Here is a 22,910-nt window from a genome sequence, read left to right on the forward strand (position 1 = left end):
TCCCTTCTTATCTCTCAATTCTTTAAAATCCCTACCTTCCTTCCAAGCTCAACTCAGTGCACCACTTATGAAAAATTATGGCCAATACCCCCAAGTGGGCATTTTTTTTTTCCATCTTGAATTTTCTTGTATTTGTTAATCTATTTATACGTGATATCCTCCCCAGCAAAATACTTGAAGCAGGACTTATTTTGCACAATACATTAAGAAAGATTTCCTTACATTGAAGTATTCTGGCAAAATTGTAAAACATTTCGTATCTCAGAAAGAGTGAGCAATAAGAAAAGATAACATTTATTTAGTACTTTAAAGGCTGTAAAGTATTTTACATATATATCATCTCAATTGGTCTTCACAACAAAGTTGGAAATAGAGAAGTTCTTTGTCTTGTTCGAACACATGAATAAATCACACAGGAGACTAGTTAAAAATGCTTCCTTTATTAAATAAAGCCAATCTGCTACCTCTAGATTTGTTTGTGCATCTCTACACTGGTCAAAAGTGTTATGCCCGTGGTGTTAAGACAATCACTGAAAGCTTTCATAAAGTAGATGATTAAAGTGAGTATTATGTTTCATACCTGTTACCCATTTCACATACAATCAATACATCTCTATAGGAAATTAAGAAGTCTCCCCATGTCCCAAAGTAAACATCTGCTTAATGGTCTTCCATAGCTTACAGTACTAGAAGCAGGATAGTTCTGAAAGATACACGATTCAAGATATCACAAGCCCCCAGCTTGTCAACACAATGTTTTGATGCTTTCATTGACAAACCAAGTTACTGCAGAGATAAAATTTGTTTTGTGTCATAATTTGGTGCAACATAAAGGTATTCCACAATCACTCCAGAACACATCGTAATTTCCAGAATGAGAGGTTATTTCATTAGAACAAAGTCTCACAGCCAGTGAAAAGAAGAGCTTTACAATAGGTTTGAGGAGTTGCTTCCTGTGTTCTATGTGCTTTAAATAGTGCTTTGAAAGATTAGCTTTTACTACTTGTGTATGCACTTTTAAGGCAGTCTTTATCACACATTAACTGTTAAAGTGAAGACAGCCTGACTTGACTTACTACTGTATTTAGTGGATTAGTATTGGTTTTAAAATTTTTGAGGAGAAATGCTTTTCCATTCATTCAAACCTTTAAAGCTAGTTTCTATTTAGCTCAAGGAAGAATTTTCTTTTTTAAAATGGGCCTAAACTTCCATCAGATTATGAACAATATGATAATTAAAGGAGAAACAGTAACCTAGAAGTTACAAAAATGTTTATTAATTCTCCAATCTATCCTTATGGCCACTTTTTTGTTTTAATTGTGTAATTAAAAACCCTGAGCTTAAACAAAATTTAAAGCAAACTTGCCAAATAGACTGTCAGACAGCAAAAATTTAATTTACAACCAATGAAACTTTAGATTTTAGATTTATTTAGGGTTATTTTGTACAGGTTTATATAGTATCTAGTTTAATCTAAAACAAGACAGCTCCCCCTCAGTGAAACCCTGGCCTAAGTATATTTGTTTTACATATTTAGCAAGAAGATACATTAAACATGGAAGCTTTTCAATTTGTGGCACTGAATAATCTCTACACAGGACATCCTTCAAAAGCTACAATTAAGGACCCTCCTAGTTTCTCAGCAATACAAGCCCGGTTGAGATCTTCTGGTCCATTTGCTTGACATTCATGTTTAATGCCTGTAAGGAGGGGGGAAAACACACAATTCACTTAATGAAGTAGTATATGATTATAGTCACATCTTATTGTTAGATTTGAGATAAATGTGAGGATGGTCTGACAACTTTGGTTTGGAACATTAATAAAACACCAATTTTAATTGAGACACTAAGCTGGATATTTTCCTTATTCTAAAAACCAATTATTTATAGAAACTTAACAGCTAAAATTATTCTGCACAATCTGTTTTCTCATTCAAATCACATTCCCATATTACACAATCAGCATAAAAATAGTTCTAATAATATTACAGCTTTTCAATGAATGACTAAAACTGTGGTACATAATTGTGACAAGATTGTGTTATAATATACCAGTTATTACCACCACCAGTACTACATCTTACACTATGTTGATATTACTGAAGCATGTAAGCTACCAACTGGATATTCCTCATTTTTGCTATAACTGACCCACACCTCTCTTTTGGTCATGTATCTTCCTTATGACATTTTTTTCCCCTTTATATCCTTATATAATTCTTTGTGGATAACATACTGCAGTTGATTTATCTGGCTATGCATCTCTCCAGTGCCATTTAAATGAATCACTATTCAATTCTCTCATGATTCATAGATAAATGGCATCACTAGTATACTGAAATTTTTAAAAGATAAGATGGCTCTTAGTTTCAGGAAGAACTTAGATGTTCTTCCTGAAAAGCACTTGATAACTTCTCAGAAATGATTCATTCTTTTTCTTGTTGCATTTCTATCCAATTCTAAGTGACTTCATGGATTCTATTGAAGGATTCTCTTGGCAAAAATTATTAAGGCAAATAGAGATTAAGTAAGTGACTTGCCCAGATCATACAGTTATTAAGTTGCTGGCTGCTGCTGAATTTGAACTCAGAGCTTCCTGATTACAATTTTCATGCTTGGTTTTTTTCCCTATGTGTACAATTTACCTATTCTTTAGCTGACAATATAAATTCATTTAGAAAACTCTGAAATATTAAAGGGCTGACTGCCAATCAATACCATATCATTTACAAACAAATGCATCTGAAAACCTTCACAAGAGAAAATTCCTCTTCCATTTGGACTACGATGGACACATCCCATGCAAATGCTTTTGGTGAATATATATTTCCCTCTTTTACAACTTATTTTGATATGAATAATCAGGTCATAGACTCAAGTTCCCATATTTAAAGGAATCTTGTATAATTTTAATATATGAAGGAAAACCCAGTATCTAGTACAGTGCTTAGGCCACATGGTACATGCTAAATTACTGATTGAAAAAATATGATCTGTCATAGAATATTGCTTGTGAAAAACCTATCTGCTCCCCTTATAACTAAGACAAAAAGTGCTTATATGATAATTATTCTCATTGAGATGTTGTAGAGACAGAAAATAAGCATTGAATCAAATTAGACAATTTCCTAATTTTTTTTCTATGCTTTTCTCTCCCCTCCCCCACTTCCAAATTGGAAGAAAAAACAGAAAACATCTAATTCAATCATATGCAAAAGCCATCTTTTTTTACAACAAGCACAGAAAACGATTATCAAGGCTTTGCTTAAGACTGCTAATAAAAGAATGCAGTCCCTTCAGAGGCAGCTCATTTCTCCTCTAGAATAATTCTATCTCTTAGGAAGTCTTTTTGTCTGGGAAGATATCAAGCCTAAACACACTTATTTGCAACTTCTACCCACTGCTCTAAGGTAAAATATAACAAAGTTAATTTCTCTCCTATATGATAGCCTCCTAAATAAGGCTTAAAAAACTTAAAAGACAGCTAATTATATACCTTATCCCATATCCATAGCTCACCAACCTCTTTGTCCTGAGGCACAAAACCATGTTTTAGCATTAAAGATTTCCTATTTTTTAAAAATCCACACAATAAGTTAATATTTATAGCCCCATCCCTAAAATCTGGGTGTAATGTTATTAGGACCTCTTTCCCTATTCTTGCAGAAACAGAAATAGGCCACATAAGCTGTACACTCCCTTCCCATTTCTACAACTTGCTGGCTTAAATTATCTAAAAATCACAGCACTCAAGTCCCCTTTGTTCCAAAGTCAGAACATACTATTCTATTTGTGCAAAGATCTTTTTTTTAAAATTCAATTAATTAAGTTCCAAGTCAATGTAGTTTATTAACAAAAAGATACAAAAAATATAAGAATTGCTAACTAATCAATTGAAAAACATAGCCAAAAAAATTAACTAGGAGGCACAACCAGCATATGGGCATCAAATTGTGCTAAGAGGATGCTTCCACCTCTGAACTCATTCTCTGTTAACTTTTGAAACAAAGGAAATACCGATAACATCTCCCTTTTGGACAAGAGGCCTCCAGAAATACAACTCTGCACTTCCAAAAAAGGGGGTGGGGAATGATAGTCTTTGGGCAATTTCCCATAGAATTTGAGTGGAAAAGGGATTAGCTACTTAAAATCATTTCCAGCTTTTCCTTTTTTAGTTCTAATAAGGCAGAATCTGCTTCAGCCCAAGGTAGCCCATTATTATTATTTTGAGAAAGTTTTTCTGCACTTCAAGCCTGTCTTTTTTCTTCTACCCACTGCTTTCATGATTGAATGTATCAGGAAGTTAATTCATACCTGGAAATTTCTTTTTGATTGCATCCTTGGAGCTTGCATAGATCATTTTACTTTTGAGAGGTGCTAGTTCTGGTGCCCTGGATAAAGATACCAAAAATGTGTTAAGTAATAATTGAATTCAACATTAAGATGACATTCCTTCATTCAAGGTTCCTACAATCTAACAGGAATGTTAAGTCATATATATATATATATATATATATATATATATATATATATATATATACACATACATACATACATACATATACCTATGGCATAAGCATCAATGTGATAACTACAAAAATTGCTGAGACTTGAGTGAGAGTTGGATTCCCCTAACTGGAGGAAACGAGGGATTTTTCACAGGCAGGAAATGGGAGAAGTCACTCAGAATAGCTGAGAAAAATTTATGGATTGTAGTGTCAGAGCTGGAAAGGAAATCTGTACATTCTAAGATATGCAGAATAAGAATAAAAACATGAGACAGCAAATCACAATGATTCCTTTTTAAAGCTATATTCAGCAACAATGTCCATTTACAAGTTGTCAATTCAAACTCTTTTTTCCTCCTCAACCTAATCCTACTTTTCTCACAGCTTTCCAAGTTTTAAGTCTACCCCCCACCCTATACAATGCTGCTATTTCTACAATCAAAGAAAACAGTTAAGCAGTGTTAACACTTCTTAAGCATTCTTAGACTATTTCCTAAACATTTTGTCAACTATCAATAATAATCTTTGCTTTTGATCAAGTAAAAAAAAAAAACCCAAACATATGTGCACACGTTTCATCTAATACACCCCCCTAACTTTTAGAGAATATACCTAAGGAATATATGTAATCGTGTTATGTTGCCAGAAGAGGAAATTTTTTATATAATTATCTTGTTTACTGACTTAAGCACTGAAATGAAATGAGATCAGAATCTGATTTTGTTATTTAGAGATCCCTTTTGTGCAAGATAAGGAAAAGAGTAGTAAGACAACTGGGGTTCAGTGCCTTGCCCAGGATCATGAAGCTAGCAAGTATAAAACGTCTGAGATCACATTTGAACTCAGGTCCTCTTGATTTCACAGCCAGTGCTCTGTCTACTGTGCTACCTCTCTTCCCTTAAAAGATATCTTCATAAAACTTAAATTTTCTGCCTCTCTTAAGGATAGTAGCCCTAGTTTTCCTTGACATGGCTAACATTTAACCATTAGATTTGGGGTTCCAACTATTATCCATTGTCAAGTTGCAGGATACAGGAATAAGACTAGAATACTGTCCATGAGGAGCTCAGAGGTATCTGCTATAGATAGATCATTTTTCCCCTTTAACCTAAATATAGCATATATGTATAATATTGTGATATGATTACTAGGATACAAAAATTATGCCTTCTTTGAACTCATGGTGAAATATATTCTAACCTGATGGAAAACCTTAAAGATTAATAGTTAAAGATGTCTTTTTTTCCTTTAAAAGGAAACCATACTGAAATTATAAAATCACTGACAAAAATCATGTCACTTTAGTAATTAGAACAGATTAAAGTTAAAGGCAGTAGTAGCAATACGATCCTATCTTGGGCACATTTTGGACATTTTCAAAAACAAAGACTATCAAAAAGCCTGTTTATCAAATTCATATCTATAATTTTCAAATTCTTGTTTCCAGAATGTGTCAATAAACTATTTCTTTTAATATATCAGAGAAAACAAAGCTGCCCCTTGACTTTTTTCTGCTATCTTTCTGTCACCATTTCACTTTTTGCTAATATTGTATTATTCTCAAAGAAATCATTGCAGTGGATTTATTTTTAGAATAAAATGCTACATATATAATGAGACTACATTGAGAAGCACCATTTTAATACAGCAGAAAGGAACAATTAATGATACTGATTTGCACCAACCTGAAGGTGTAAAGTTACAAAATTAAATTTCTGGGAGACTCTGTTTTGTTTTGGATTTCTGATTTCAATAATGCAAGGCAGAAGTGTTAAAATCACTCCATACTTCTTGAGTACTAGAATACATGACCGGCAAATATTTAACAAAATAATAACATAAATCATGTTAATATGTATGATTTTCTAAGGTTATTATGTGCTTCTATGGAGAATTGTTCTAAGTATGCCTAATAAGAAAATTTCTTCTATCAATACAGATCAATCAATCAATACAATGCAGCATTATGCAATTTAGATAGTTGCCTGAAAAACTGACAGAAAAAAGGACAGGATGTCTTATCCAGAATCACACAATCAATGTATGACAGAGGTAGAGATGTTGCAAGATCTGAGTCTAAGGATACTTTCTATCTATACCACAACACATTACTAGTCAGTCTATGACCATCATTATCATAGGTCAGTCTCTTTCCCCACCATAATGGGGGTGGAGTTGTATAACAGTACTTTCCCTTTTCAAGTAGGAATTTGTAAAGTCCAAGTCCCTGGAGACCTCAAGATCAGCCAGAGGCAGGATAAGCAAAAGTCCTTGGTGGTTAAGGGGAGAAGGAGATGGACAGAACTGCCAGGAGTTTTGCCAAGGATTCCTCCTTGATTTTAGAGTCCAGAATCTCCAAGTGAAGTTCTTTAGCCTCTCTCACTCTACCTCCTAATCCTTACCTACAATTTAACCCCAAACCTAGAGCCAGCATTAACTGAGAGAGGAAAAATTCCAAACATATGCTAATAGTTATTGGCCAATAGGTAATTAGCCTTAAGTGCTCTCGGTTGTCTGATTCAAGCACGCCTTTTAAGAATTTCAGCCCTTTACAGGAATCCTCACTGTCCATCCTTAACCACCCCAAGGGCATGCTACTAAAGGGACCACAGAAAGCCTCTTTTTTTCCTTACTTACCAGACATTTTACACATCCCAAAAGAACCACAGTTGAAAATACACTATATTTGGAATCAAAGGACCTGGTTCTAATCCTAACTCTGCCATTTATTAGCTATGGGACCTTGGGCAATCCAATCAATCTCTTGAGAAATCTCAGTTATTAATCTATAATACTCACTTATGATTGGATCAGATTAGGATTTTTTAAAACTTTTTTGTTATGTAGCCCCTTTGGCTGTCTGAAGAAAATGTAGACGAATAATTTGTTAAATGCATAGGACTAAAAGGAAAACAATTATACTGAAATGTAATCATCAAAATATTTTAAAAAATAAGTTCACACATCCTAGGTTAAAATCCTCTGACTCCATGATCTCTTAAGCCTTTGATTTTTAGTGGCAGCAATATTTTTAAAGTTAGGATTTTCTAAAAATAAACACTAAACTGAATGACTAGTAGCGAACTCTTAAATTTTAAAAGGCAGTACTTGTATTTTTAACTCTACAAATAAGCTAACAGTAAAAAAAAAAAAAAAAAAAAAAAAAAAAAAGAGGTGTAAAAAAGAGATGTGAGTGGTGAATATGCAATTTCTCTATTTAAGTTTAGTATCACAGAATGCAGAAAGGGAACAGAACAGACCTTAGAGATCATCTCATCAAATCCCCTTGTTTTAAAGATGAGAAAAATTGAGGACCAGAAATGTTAGGGGATCTGCTTAGGATTATATAGATACAGTCTAAAACTGGAATTGAGCATGCTTTTACAAATTTTCAGAAACCAGAAAAATCAGTCACAATTTGTGAAAAAGGGTGGAATAATGAATACAGAATCAAGTTTCAATGTTCTACACATTTGCCTTAATAATTACAATTCATATTCTCTACAATGATACAGATTGTAGCCCATTTATAACTTGGTAGAAGGTCTCTAAGAGCTGTCACAGCTTTAAAAAAAAAAAAAAATGATTATCCTGAAACTAACCTCACAATAAGGCTCTAAATTTAGCTAGGTTGGTCCTCAAGACATAAACATACAGTCCATTACTGCACCTATAGTCAGTCTTTGCATCTTGAAATTATGTGTCAGAGATGCTTTCCAATGGTATAACTTCCAAAAATCCTGGGTCATTTCAATACCACAGAAAAATACTGGAGTGGAACTGTGCCTAATGAATAAATGTTGTAATTTATTTTACAATAAATTTTAACTCTCAAATGCAAAAAAAAAAAAAAAAAGATACAAAAAAATTAATCTGCAGGTGCATTTGAGACAGGATGGAATGGAAAAGGAGCTGTATATGTGAACTACTACTTTCCTTTTGCTTATCCCAGAAGATATTTCATGGAAAAAGCAAGATTTTAGCTTATAATTATTAAGTATAGGAGTTATATATAACTTATCCAAATTTCTAAATGGTTATTCATACAAGTTAGGTGCAATCTTAAAGAGATGAGTGATGTTAAATTGTACAATCAAAATTAAGCATTTCCAGATTATAAATGGCTCTAAATTCTAAAATTAAGGACGTCTTTTAATCCTAGAATGCAATTCTAAAAGTGGCATCATAAGAAAATATTACCATCTCAAATCAGTTGAGTTCCATATTTTGGCGATGCTTACCATAGAAAAAACATCAACTCTTCTTTTCTTGATTCCTTTGTTTCAAAGCTTGCATCATATAAAGCATAACGACAATCCTTTTCAGGAAGCATTCCCACAAAATGCTTGAAAGGATCAGTAATGGTTACACCAACATCTCCCACTAAGATTTCTTTGCCTTCTTCCACAATGATGCATTTTTTGTCAGCACTGAGACAAAAGATAACTGCCTTCTTTCTTTTCTTGATTTCTTCTGGTGTGGAACATTTCCGAACCTTCATATCATAGAAAATGCGGCATACTTCATCAGCTACTTGCACTCCTGAAGCCTGTTACCATAGACACAGAAGACAAAGTTCCCTTCAGTCTTTTGCAAATAATTAAGATATTTAACATTGCCTAATAACAATAACAGAAAATGGAAACTACTTATATTCCCTAAATTGAAACCTTCTGACTTGCAAATCCCACTTTCAGGCTAATTTACTGTGCATACTCCAAGCTCCTTGATGCTCTTTCCCTTGGACACTTGGACCTAAGGTAGAGCAAAGAAGTATTTCCAAAGTTTTCTCCTTTTCTTCTCACAGTGCAGCAGGAAACCATTAGTTGCTGTGATGGAAAGAAATGTTCCTGCTGTTGCTTTATTCCCTTCTCATCAAAAGTTAGGCAGCTGGCATGGCAGCGCCTGGGAACATCAACATTTTCCAGCCACTACATTCTCTTCTCACCATGGAATGCATTTGTCCATAAAAACAATGACATAAATGATAATTAGATTCTCAGCTATGTTCTGGGTTAAACAAGATTTTGTGGACTAGTATGGAAGCCTAACCAATGTGTCTAATAGAATTTCTATAGAAAAAAAGTACTTCCAAACAAAGTTATAATGGCTGATAAAATCATCACCCTGGGGCCAATTTCCCTAAATTTAGTTAGAGAACTTTAAGAACACACTTGTTTCCAAAGTGGGCTTGTTCTATATTATGAATTTCAATAGACACATTTCCCTTCAAATCTAAGCCAAAATCTTTTGCAACAATTTAGGCAGTAAAATTCTAAGAGGAAAATCAAAATAAATAGGAAGACTACACAGGTATATACCATCATAAGCAAATCAGACATATATTACTGTATAACTTTGATAACTCATTTAGTATAACATGAACCCTGATGATTAATTAATTTTTAGGATGAAATAAGCCATGTGTTAGATAACTCTTTACAGGAAGAAATTAAGACTGTTGTTCAGTTGTTAAGTCATAGCCAACTTTATGTGACTCCATGGACAAAAGTTCATGGGATTTTCTTGGCAAAGATGATTAGAGTGGCTTATTATATCCTTCTGTGTCCCATTTTTAGATATGAAAAACTAAACCAAATATGGGTTAAGTGACTTGCCTAGAATCACACAGCTAATTAAGTGTCTAAGGTCTATTTTGAACTCAGATTTTCCTCATTACAGGCCTCTCTCTATCTACTGAACCAGCTAGCTGCCCGAACCTCTGTTAACTTCTGGGTTCTCAAAGACAGTCAACAATTTCTACACACAGTAAAAATTGTGAAGGGGCATACTACAATAAAACCAAAAGGCTGGTTACCTATTTCTCCCTAACCAAAAGTGGAATATATTTCCAACTTTTATTATAAAATCATACACACACACACAATAAAAATATGACCAACTTTATGGACAAGTCCTGGAATGCATTCACTAAAAAGATCATGATTAGTCTCTAATAGGTTAAAAAAAAAAAAAAAGTTACATTATTTTTGCCATGTCAAACACATACCATTTTGCAATACATGCAATTAGATGCAGGAAGAGGATTAATGAAGCCAGAAAAGTAGATTGTAGCCAGGATGTAAAAGGGTTTTAAGTACCACCATCAGAGAAGTTTGCATTTGATTGTAGAAATAATTGGAAGCCACTATAGTTTACAGAACAGGGGAATGATGTGGTCATATATGAAAGTTGTGTAGGGAAAACACTAGAAAAGAGATTTGAGAAGGGAGACATAATTAATAAGATCAAATGTAAATAGTTCAGGCAAGAGGTAGTAAGAAGCTTGAATTAAATAGCAGGTGTATACGAATAAAATGGGGGAAATCTGGCTTTGAGAAATTATTACTTTGCAATAATAGAAGAACAGTGTCTAACTCACAAGAATTTACCTTTCCCTGGCTCACACTATAATCTGACATTATCTCTTAAAATGGATACAAATAAGCTAGGATGTATCTAAACAAAAGTGATCAGAAAGAGAAATGAATCAAAAACCCAATGTCAGAAGGAAAAGTTTACTCTTACATAAGGAATGGCTTTAGAGATAGCTGTCTTCAAATAGGTGGAAGGTAAATATTTGCTGACTATTAAAAAAGCATTTGATCCCTGAAAAATTCCTTTCAACTAAAATTTGCAAATGCAAATCATAGAAAATTCCTTTAAAGGATGTAACAGGCAACTGTCCCATAACCCTTTAAGGGTCAAAAGACAGGAAGATGTATTCTTACTAAGTGTTGACCACAGTTGAGGCCAAAACAAAGGATTCCCTACAGATGGTGAGATACTGAAGATATTCTTATTTACAACTGATACTGACTTGAAGAGACTGAATTCTAGAACACTGCTCAATCTCCTATAGAAATTCACTATCAATCAAGATTTAGATCTTATTATCCACACAGGAAAAACCAAATGGATAAATAATAATTAGTAGGCTCATTGTTTCACAAAGAATTACATTTTATTTTATATTTGTAGTAACTATCAATTTTAAATGCTCCATTTTACTATCACACTATAATACTATCATCTACTAAAAAAAGCGGGGAGTAGGTGGGGAAGAACTACAAATAGGCAAAATGAAAATCAACATGGATGGGAGTTAAATGTCACCACCTCTGTGATTTTGGGGAAAAAATAAAAAACAACTTAGGTCTGAGGTTCTTTACCTATAAAATAAATATTTTGATTAAGGTAAGGGGTTAGATTACATTATCCCCTAAAATCCTTTTTATTTCTAACACTAACTATACTACAATACTTTATAAAAGGCATTCATGCCAATTTTGATAAAAGGTACTCATAGTTTGCTGCCTCCCCCCAAAAAAGCCATACAACATGGATGGCAATTTGGCACTTGGAGAATTGTAGAGATTTAGCTTTAAGGTTATTTGTCTCACAATATTAAACTTTTAAAGTTGGGAGGGACCTTAAGAGTCATCTAGTCCAATCCCCCTTCATTTTTTTTTTTCAAATGAGGAAATAGCATTTCAGGTTAAATGGCTAGTCAAAAGCAATACAGGCAGAGCTATGATTTGAACTCTGGCCCTCCATCTTCAAACCCAGCATCCTTTCTATAGACCAGTAAAAAGACCAAAGGGAGGAAAATAATTTAAAAGCAGAAAGAACTAATTGAAATTAAATGTAGGTCAGGGAAGATTCAAGCGATTATGCCAGAAACATCAGAAGGAAAAAAAGACTTTAAAATATAAAATATACACACCTAGGAGCTTTTGTGAATGGAGAATATTCATATCAATCAGTAAATATTCTAAATAGTTAGTTGCAATATGCTAGGTATTGGGGATTTAAAATGACAAATGAGCTGTGTTACCTTGGGCAAGTCACTTAACCCCAATTGTGACAGCAAAAAAAAAAAAAAAAGACATGAAACAATCTCTTAAAATAATTTCTGCTCTCCAAAGAACTGACATTCTATGGGGGGGGGAGGGGAGGATTTCTGTGTGGAAGCTGGTATGGTAGTGTTAAGCTTCAAAGAGTAAGGAGGGAATTCTTTCTAGATGGGGTATGGCCAATGCAAAGGAAATGAGAGAGCCATATGAGAGGGGTCATTTGGCTGGACCATATATAAAGATGGAATCAGGTTGAAAAGGGGATTAAATCAAATAAAGCCATAAGGAGCCACTGGAGTTTACTGAATAGAGAAGTGACAGGATCAGATCTGCACTTAAGGATGATAATTTTAGCAGATGTGAAAGATGGAGTAGGGAGAAATAAGTAGACCATTTAGGAAGCAATGCTAATAATCGAGAAGTAGACAATGAGGTACCACTTGTACACACAGAAATAAGGGACTAAATACAGAGATGCCATGAAATATTGTCAATAGTAACATCTGGCAACTGAGTTGATATGTAGGGTAAAGAGAATCTGAGTGATTGGGATGAATGGCGGTGCCTATTGAAAAGGTCTGTGTATAACCATTTTAAACAGAATACCTTTTCTGTCACTGGCAATCACATTCAACAAGTTCTTGCCAAATGTTTACTTTATACTAGCATTCCAGATGAACAGATAAGAATTCTATAAACTTTTGGCCTCTTTTTAAAGTCATTTTCAATGAACTCAAATTTCTGATGTTTTTACAGACCTTCTAGAAGATCTAAACCCAGGGTAGTAGCACATACTATCTTAAATTTTTTCCCCCAAGAAATCTTCACATGTGTAACTACCAAAGACCAATTTAAATAACACGTATTACATATACTCCCACTTCTAGGAAAAGGGGTCACCTTTTGTAGCATTATGGAGTTTAAGGGAACGCAATTTTTCTAGTTAAAACTGTCATCAAGTTGAACTACACAGTGAAAAACTCAGTCAAAATAAGGCATTTTTATTATGCATATGCATTACATTCAATGAAAATATATCAGTCTAAGTACTGATTGATGTAAACAATTCATGTAGCACTTTAACATTTACAAAGTACGGAGGACACTATGGTTTTAGCCTTCTTATAAGCCTTTCCTACCAGGTGTGAAATGCAAAATAGAATCCTTTTAAGTACATGGAAGAATTTTTTTTTTTTAAATTTAAGTGGCACAAAGAATATAAAGAGGAATAGATTATTTCTAGCTCAATGCAGGTATACCTAGTTAGCAAGCTAGACTAGTGCCTTACATTGGCTAAGAACTTAAAAGTATTGTTGAATTGAATTTCAAACCTGTTCCACTACTGCCACTATGCTTACTGCAGGAAATAAGTATTGACACTTCTTAAGCAGCGAGTCCACTAATATAATTTTTAATTTTGCACTTATATAAGAGTTTTATTACCTAATATACTAAAAATGTTAAATTGTACTGGTCCCAATTTTACAATCTGGAAAAAAATAATCACATACTTGATATTTACATGCTGGACATTTCTAATTTCAAAATACATTTATATAGTGTTTGCTATGTACCAGGTACTGTACTATGGACTATATAATTATTATCTCATTTGATCCTCACAACAACCTTTGGAAGTAGATGCTACTATTATCCCTTTTTACAGATGAGGAAACTGAAGCAAAGATTATGTGATCTGCCCATGCTAACAGAGTTATCAATGATAGGATGTGACTCTTCCTGATCTTCCTGACTCTGAAATTCTATCCACTCACTGTATTACAATCCCCCTTCATTATAAATTGAACTTAATTGCTTCCCAAAGATTAAACAGCACCAAATTGATTCATACTTAAAAAATAAAATAAAATTACAAAGAAAGAGGATGGAGAAAAACTATCAATAAACTCCAGTGACCTCTGCTGTTTGACAATGAAGATTTTATCCAAATCTGGCCCCAATCTATCTTTACATCACTTCCCCTTCTCTTCCTCTAAAATCCAGAGACAAAGTGGGCCTTCTTGAAATTTGTCTTATACCAGGGAAAGATAATGGGGAATGTTGGAGGGGATGTGGAAAAACAGGGACATTGATGCATTGTTGGTGGAATTGTGAACACATCCAGCCATTCTGGAGAGCAATTTGGAACTATGCTCAAAAAGTTATCAAGCTGTGCATACCCTTTGATCCAGCAGTGTTTCTATTGGGCTTATACCCCAAAGAGATACTAAAGAAAGGAAAGGGACCTGTATGTGCCAAAATGTTTGTGGCAGCCCTGTTTGTAGTGGCTAGAAGCTGGAAAATGAAAGGATGTCCATCAATTGGAGAATGGTTGAGTAAATTGTGGTATATGAATGTTATGGAATATTATTGTTCTGTAAGGAATGACCAGCAGGATGAATACAGAGAGGACTGGCGAGACTTACATGAACTGATGCTGAGTGAAATGAGCAGAACCAGGAGATCATTATATACCTCAACAACGATACTGTTTGAGGATGTATTCTGATGGAAGTGGATCTCTTCGATAAAAAGAGCCTTAATTGATCAAAGATGGGCAGAAGCAGCTACACCCAGAGAAAGAACACTGGGAAATGAATATAAACTGCTTGCATTTATGTTTTTCCTCCCGGATTATTTATACCTTCTGAATTCAATTCTCCCTGTGCACCAAGAAAACTGTTTGGTTCTACACATATATATTGTATCTAGGATATACTGCAACCCATTCAACATGTAAAGGACTCTTGCCATCTGGGGGAAGGGGTGGAGGGAGGGAGGGGAAAAATCGGAACAGAAATGAATGCAAGGGATAACGCTGTAAAAAATTACCCTGGCATGCGGTCTATTAATAAAAAATTATTTTAAAAAAAAAGAAAAGAAATTTGTCTTATACAAGTTTGATCTGCATGCAATTTCCCATCTCAACTGCTGAATTAATACAGAACTAGATCAAACTTTATAATATCATTAAGCCAATTTCCTAAATACTGACAGTCTCTTTACTGTTTGTGTACCTTTCCCCTTCCCTTCTTTCTGGCTCAGTTTAGTTATGTTCCTATGTAGCTAATAATTACACCGAGGCATCAATATTTTTCAAGGAACCAAGTATTAGCATTAGGTAAGATATGCCCGTATAACTGTCTTAGTGTTACTTTGTTATTTCTACTTCTGCCTACAATTGAACCTCCATAGAAAAAGTTTTGATTAAGTTCTCAGCAAACACACATATGAACTAGAGAAACATTTTATTGGAGTACTTACTTATTATACAGAATTCATTATGACCAGAACAAGGTCTTTTTCTCAGGGTCAAAGTTGTCTGTCTGTCGGTTTTTAAGTCTTTTATTCTTAATTACATACAATGCTTTACCTAACAGAAAATCCTTCTCCCATCAATCTCATAAATCCTAGAAAACTTTATAGTTCAAGGGGACTAATTCAACTCAAAACAATCAAGAATGAAGGTATTCTGCAAATGCAGATTAAGGAAGAGAGAAGGAAGAAATAGATATTAAAAGCTAGAGTTTTGTCATATCAAAGATGAGCCATCTGCAGCAACGTAGGCTAAAACTATGGTCCTCTGAACACAGAACATTTTATGCTCTGTAAGAAAGCAAATCTTGAGAGCAAAAATAGATTGCTATTAAAACAAGAGTTCTGAGATTACCTTAAAAAGATATGTTACCCACAGCTTCAGTTTCTTCAGTGACCACGGGAAAACAGCAGCCTCCCAGAACACAACCCCACTTAAAAATAGTTGTGGCTAAAGCATGACTTAACAAAGTGCCAACTCAAATGGCTATTTGTTTTTCATTTGTTTCAAGTGGAGCACACATAACGGCTGGATGGAAGGTGATGAAAAACAAAACCTTATATTGAAAACCTGCTTGACACACACAGCTAGAAAAAGTTATTTACACAAAAAAGGAATGTAAGTGTCACCATAAAAATGAAAATCTGGAAATTTTAAAGTCCAAAAACACAAAAAAACCAAACCCAGTTTCCTATCCCATTGTACCATGCTTCTTTGTTTAAATCATTGTTCACAATTCTGACAGTATTGAACTCAAATGTAATGACCTCCAACCTGAAGTAGTCACTAAACTTAAGTACACCATCTGATCTTGGCTTATAAAAAAATTAACTCTCTTTGTCTTTCACAATATAAAGGGGAGATGAAAGCTTAAGTTTTCTACTTCTAAAGTGCAATTTATATGTATACACATACATTTATAATAATATACATATGGAGACAAGTATGTATATACACATACATTTTCCTCCAATCTAGGCTAAGTTCAAACATTAACCACTACATAATGTGTACGAGTCTATGTTAAAAAGTAGGGCCACAAAGACAAAATAAGTGTTTTCACTCAAGAAGTTTTCATTCTATTTGGGTGGATATAACAGGACTATATAAATGTTAGTTATCATGATTATCATTATTGTTAATGAAGTGGAATAGAGAAAGATGAAGATTAAGGAAGGCTTCACTAAAGAACTTTGAGTAGAGTTTTGAAAGAGTTAAACATATAAGGCAGTGAGGAAATGTATATAGTATAGAAACTGAACCTGTGATGCAAAAATTTGCTAAAGAAGGCTGGCTTATTCTCTGCAATTTACTATCTTAAAGAGTTGAATGGAGATCACCTTAAAGTGGAAGTTAACTTGAGAGTTAAATGCCATACCCAGTGTCACATAGCTAGTATACATCAGAGGTTGGACTTAAACCCAGTTTATCCTGATTTTGAGGAAATTTATACCCAGTGCTATACTGGTTTCTCACATTAAGGAGTAAATAATGTGAAGTAAGGCTGGAAAGACAGATGGTGGCAGGTTTAAAAATTGCATTCTATCCTAGAGGTGATGGGAAGCCACTGGTAAAACCTGTCCTTTAGGTTTCGACAGAAGAAAAAGATCTAATTAAAAGACTAGTAATGGTCCATATGAGAAATGATAAGGGTTAGGGTTAAAACAGTGACAATATGGATGCAAAAGTTGTTATGGGTAGATTCAACACAATTTGCCAACTGACTGGATAGGGAGAGTAAGGGAAAAATGCAAGTCAAGGATGGTGAGATCATAAATGATTCTGGGTAACCGAGGACCCCTCAACAAAAACAGGAAAATTTAGAAAAAATAAAGTTCTTCCCAAAGATATCAAAGGAAATGGAAGGAAGATACATTAAGAGGAAGCCAGCAGGCATGAAAAAGACATGGGTAGAAATTTGAAAGGAACTAAAAAAGCCCCTTTCCTTCTCCTTGGAAATATTAAGAATCTAAGAATACTTCAGAGGAATAAAGATAATACTTAGCTATGGCTAGGTATTAGTACACCTGGCAGTTATTTACAAGAATTTTAATATCAAATGGAAAACATTTAAACTTATTTCTGTAAAGAAGTATCACAAAGTACAATACTCTATGTTTAATATCAGTCACCTGAACTAGTGAATCATCCAAATAACTTGCTTTTTACTCTTCTAAAAGCCCTGTAAAAATAAAAAAACATTTTTGATACAAATGTGTCTGACATGCCATTTCTTTCCTTAGTAAACTAAATGTACTTCAGGGATCTGCTATTTCCAGGAGAGAAGATCACAAACCTAACAATGCAAGCTGTGTAAAAAAGTGAATGTATTGCTTCCTCTACTTTGAAGGTCTATCAAGCAGAGAATCGATGATTACTTGTTGGAAATACTATAATGGAGATTCTTCCATATGGATTGGACTTTCATGCTATATAACCTCTTTATACCCTCCAAACTCTTAAATTCTTTCAACTGCGATTCCATGTGCAAAGAAGCTTGGCATGTTATGATCCCATGTTATTTGAAACAATTTTTTTCTATGTCTTTCCATAAACCTCCACAGAACCACGGTCTGTTATGTTAAAAGTCATTATGGACTACTATTATTCAAATACAATACAAAGGTGCCCCAAAATGGACTGTTTGCCTCTATTGGTGCTACCAAATTTTGATGCTAAAAAAACCCACTAACTTTAAATGAATACTCTAAACTTGGGTTCTTAACCAGAAGTCTGTTAATTTGTTTTTGTTTTTAAATATCCTGATGGCTATATTTCAATATGATTTCAATTTGTATTTTATTTATGAATTTAAAAATCTCTCATCTTATACCACAATATATTCCAAATAGATAAATGATCTAAATATAGTCACACTGAAAAAGAAATAGGAGAATGGAAAATTTGGCTTTCATGATTCTCAAAATTTCCAAGAGGAAATTTTTTTAACCAGACTAGGCATAAAAACAATCATGAAAGACAAATTTTAAAATCTAAATCTTATGAAATGAAAAGGCTTTTGTGCAAAATAAAAGAGTTAGAATAGCAAGAAAAGATGGAATAATATTTACACTAATTTATCTCTAATAGAAGTCTGATGTCAAAAAACTACATAGAATTGACACAAATATACAAGATTAATACCCATGTTCAACTAGACAAATGGTCTAGGGACATAAAAAACTTTTAAAAGAAAAATAAACCTTTAATAATCATCTAAAATGTTCAATATTGTTAAGGAGAAATGGAAATTTGGACAATCATGAGGTAAAACCTTATAACCATCATGTTATAAACTTTTTAAAAATATTCTAATTTTTTCAATGGGAAAACTCATTGTTGTAAATGCTATGGGAAGAGAAATGGACAAGCTAATTAACTGCTGTGAATTGCTTCTTCAACAGCCAACAGAAAATAATTTTAAATTTTACTAGGTATTATATTGTTCAAGCATTATTACTTAGAGATTTCACTACTAAGACTGTTATCTCAAGCAAGCAAGAAAGCATAAAAATGTTTACAGCAGTATTATTTTTGATTTGAAAAGCCTGGAAAGATAAGCACAACTGCCAGGGGAAAGTTTCAGCAAATAAGAAATAAGCAAATGCTATGTGCTATAATGAATGACAAACACAAAAATTTAAAGAAATAAAGAAAAACATATGAGATGATATAGAGCTAAAATAAGCAAAGTCAAAAGAACAGCATACACATTATTTTATAAGAGAATTAAAGAAAGTTAAATTAAAACTAAATTAAGTCTAAGGACTAAATTAAGTCCTTAACTAAAGATCTAGATTGTCTTGAAGTTTCTTCCATATCTAAATCTATAATCCTTTGGCATCTGACTATATCCAGCTATTGCAAAAAATAAAAGATAAAATAATTAATGTCATGGGAATTCTATTTTTAACCTTAACATATTAACATATATTCCTTCAATTATTCAATTTAAATGATTTCCCTATTTAAACATACAAATAATGTAGGGAACCCAACATTCAACTCCTGGTAGATTGCAAGATACAAACAAGAACAATAAAACGCTTAAAAGTTTTTCAAAATGATTTTAAAATATTATCTCATTTTATTCTCTTAACTCTTGAGAAGTAGCTGCTAGCGGTAGATCCCCTTTAGATATATGGAAAGAGGTAGAAAGATATCTAGCCCATGTGTCAGGTGGATTTGAACAATGGTGGTTCTCCTTCTTAGCTTAGCAGTCTATTCACTGCATCATCTAAGCAACCTCTACAAATTAATGTCCTGATGATAATTTATTATTAGAGTTTGATAGATCCATGTTCCTTTCCAGTTATATATATATAATATATATAGAGAGAGAGATAGATATAGATATAGATATATATACACACATATACACGTATGTATGTTTCTGGCAATTTCTCTGGTCATTATAAGATAACCTGAAATAGCCAAGAACAGAAAAAAAAATTGCTTTTGTATAAGCACTAAAGGACTAAAAGTATAGGCATCAAAAAAGCCCTCCCAGTCTTCACTAAGAACTTACTTCCTCTATTTTACACAGCTATTATCTATTTTCCAGGCCTACAAAAGATTAGAAGGAGTTGCTATACACAGCACTGACAGCAGTAAGAGAATGCTGACTCATATCAAAGGGGAAAAAAAGAGTAAAACTAAGAGGAATCATTGTGAGAATACAAAAGGCATCAGCAGGATTCTGACTATGTTATTATGTCAAACAGTATTACAAACCTAAATAGCCTTTGAAGGCATCATTACAATAACTGATAAGAAACAGTATGGCATCTAGGGGAGGGAGGGGAAAAGGTGAAACAGAAGATTTTGCAAGGGTCAATGCTGAAAAATTACCTATGCATATATCTTGTAAGTAAAAAGCTATTTAATAATAAATAAATAAAAATAATTAAAAAAAAAAAAAAAAGAAACAGTATGGCAACCTGATTAGGGAACTCATGAATATTTTTATGATACATATACTGGGTAGGTAATAAATTCTCACTACAACTAGAAAAAAGTATTAAAATTTTAAAATGTTTTGTGGCTAAAAGATCTAATTTTTGGTTTTTTGACAATGGTGGATAATTGTGATGTTACTGTACACTAATTTTCTTCTAATATGCAATTATGCTACATGAAAAACCCACCTCCTTTAGTTGTCAGAAATACCCCTCCGATAGTATCTATCATATCTCTTCTCCCATGTTAATTCTTTAGGCATACTTACACCTCCCAGGAACCTTCCATTTCTCTTTAGGTGATCCACAATGTTAATTTTGTGGAGTTCATTATTTGTAGCCATATAATACTAGAAAACTGTTTTTAAAAGATGAATCAGTTTCAAGAAGCAGCTTGCAATCATTAAAAACACCGTAACTTTCCAAAGGCAATCCAGCACCATCCCTACCTATCCAATGTAGGCCCATGTCCAAATTTATCTTAAACAAAAATACAGATGGTCCAAGTGCAAATCTAAGTCTATACAATAGACATTTGAAATCCATTCTTTTATAGTTATATTTCCCATGCAGCTAAGCCTAACTTCTGAATATCTACATTTGTACAACATGTTAGCTACGAGCTTGATGTAATTGGCATGTCATTCACAAAAAAGGATCATCTGAATGACCTCATCATTATATTCTTCCTTTTGACTCCACCAAAATGCTATCAGCATGGTTTATGCTTCACTTCATGTTAATTATCATCAAACTGTTTCAGTCTCTCGTAGTTACATCTTTCAAGAAATCTTGAAAACTGATGGCCAGCCTGGGGGTTCCACACAATGTCAAGAGATCTAAAGTTCCCCAGCATTCTGAATGGATCCTTGCAAAGAGTTCTTGGGAAATCAAGAACAAGAAGGCACACAATTGCTTGTAATCTGAAAGGAGTACCCAAATTGATGAAATCAAAGATCCATCAAAGTACTTAAATATGCAAATGGCATAAATTACTTTTTTTAAAGGAACATCTTACAACATACTCATTGTCATGCTAATCTCAAAATTGAACATTCTATTTACAATGCCAAGGAGAGGGGGTAGAAAAGAAAGAGATGTTAGTGTTCTAACACTAAATAGAATCCCTCTCATTTCTGAGAGCAATTTTATACTTGGACATATGGATCTCCTATCGACCTTTTGCTAGTACTACCTCCTTTGGATGGTGTTAATCTCAAATCTCTAGCTTCTTTCTAATAGTAAAATATATGCCATTTTATCTGATCCTACTTTCTCCTATTCTCTCCAAACAAACATCTCTTGTATTTGGAAGTTTTACACATTTACTCCAAAGTGCTAAAGGAGAATTAAGATATAATTGCCTATTTCAGCCCTGAATTGTGTAGCCAGTGCATCTAAGAGTTCAACAACTTCATCTCCCGATTGCCTATATAAAAGTCTCTTTCTTACCAGCCTTTGAAATTAGTCCCTCCTGGTCCTAGTGCTTTTAGACTTTTCTCTCTTCTACTTGTTGTCTAGCCTGTTAAAAAGGGAAAAGACCTGACCAAGGGAAGTAGAGATGGAGGTGGGAGGGGGAAATATTTATCATTTCTCTACATTGTTTTCTATCAAATACACACAACCTTCAAATATATTAGGAGTTGGCATTCTATTGCAATAGGCTGGTATTTTCTTGAAGCCAAGTCTATAAGCCATATAGAGCTGGTTCTGCCCCCAGTAGTGAAACTGCTTCTTCCACCAACTAACTTGGACTGGTATCAATGCCGACAACTCAAAACCAGAGTTGCTTTCCTCAACCCAGTACTCTCATATTGCTCACAGCATAGGTTTTCCTTCCTGTGACAGTGGCAAGGGAAGAAAGAGAATGTGATTGAAAAGCATGCCTATAAGACAGACTCATTGCAAAAGAAAGAGGCTTGACAAAAAGTATAAATTCCCTCTATATATTTCTAGGTACAGATTAACAAACTACTAAATCTTTCAAGTCAACAGATAATAAGTCCTAACTACACTTTATTGTGTTAGTTCTTGAAAGACAAGGGTATTCAGAGGAAAAAGCAGTGGAACAAAATCAAGAGACCTAGATAATAGTTTAGGTTAATCCCCTATATTGAGCTGTGACTTTAGACAAGTCACTAATTTTCTTAATCTCACTTTCCTTAGCCATGTCAATCTTGTAACAAGCATTTTGTTATGCATCTATTATGTAATAAGCACTATGCTATGAGATGAGGATGCAAAAAAAAAAATCCTCAAAGAAATCAAAT

The 22,910-nt window shown here is 33.6% G+C and overlaps 1 protein-coding gene across 1 annotated transcript in view; it reads right to left on the minus strand.

The window, feature by feature from the left end:
• Positions 1-424: 424 nt before the first annotated feature.
• The window catches only part of DSTN (destrin, actin depolymerizing factor), a 30,551-nt gene continuing 8,065 nt past the window's right edge, over positions 425-22,910 (minus strand). Inside the window, exons 2-4 of the mRNA XM_051975888.1 lie at positions 8,752-9,059; positions 4,317-4,393; positions 425-1,700 (exon numbers count right to left, since the gene is read on the minus strand). Coding sequence (XP_051831848.1) covers positions 1,591-1,700; positions 4,317-4,393; positions 8,752-9,059 — 495 coding nt within the window. The 3' untranslated portion in view covers positions 425-1,590. The remainder of the gene's footprint in view (positions 1,701-4,316; positions 4,394-8,751; positions 9,060-22,910) is intronic.

The sequence above is a fragment of the Antechinus flavipes genome, chromosome 2 (genome assembly GCF_016432865.1).
Source record: "Antechinus flavipes isolate AdamAnt ecotype Samford, QLD, Australia chromosome 2, AdamAnt_v2, whole genome shotgun sequence".
Taxonomy (NCBI): Eukaryota; Metazoa; Chordata; class Mammalia; order Dasyuromorphia; family Dasyuridae; genus Antechinus; species Antechinus flavipes.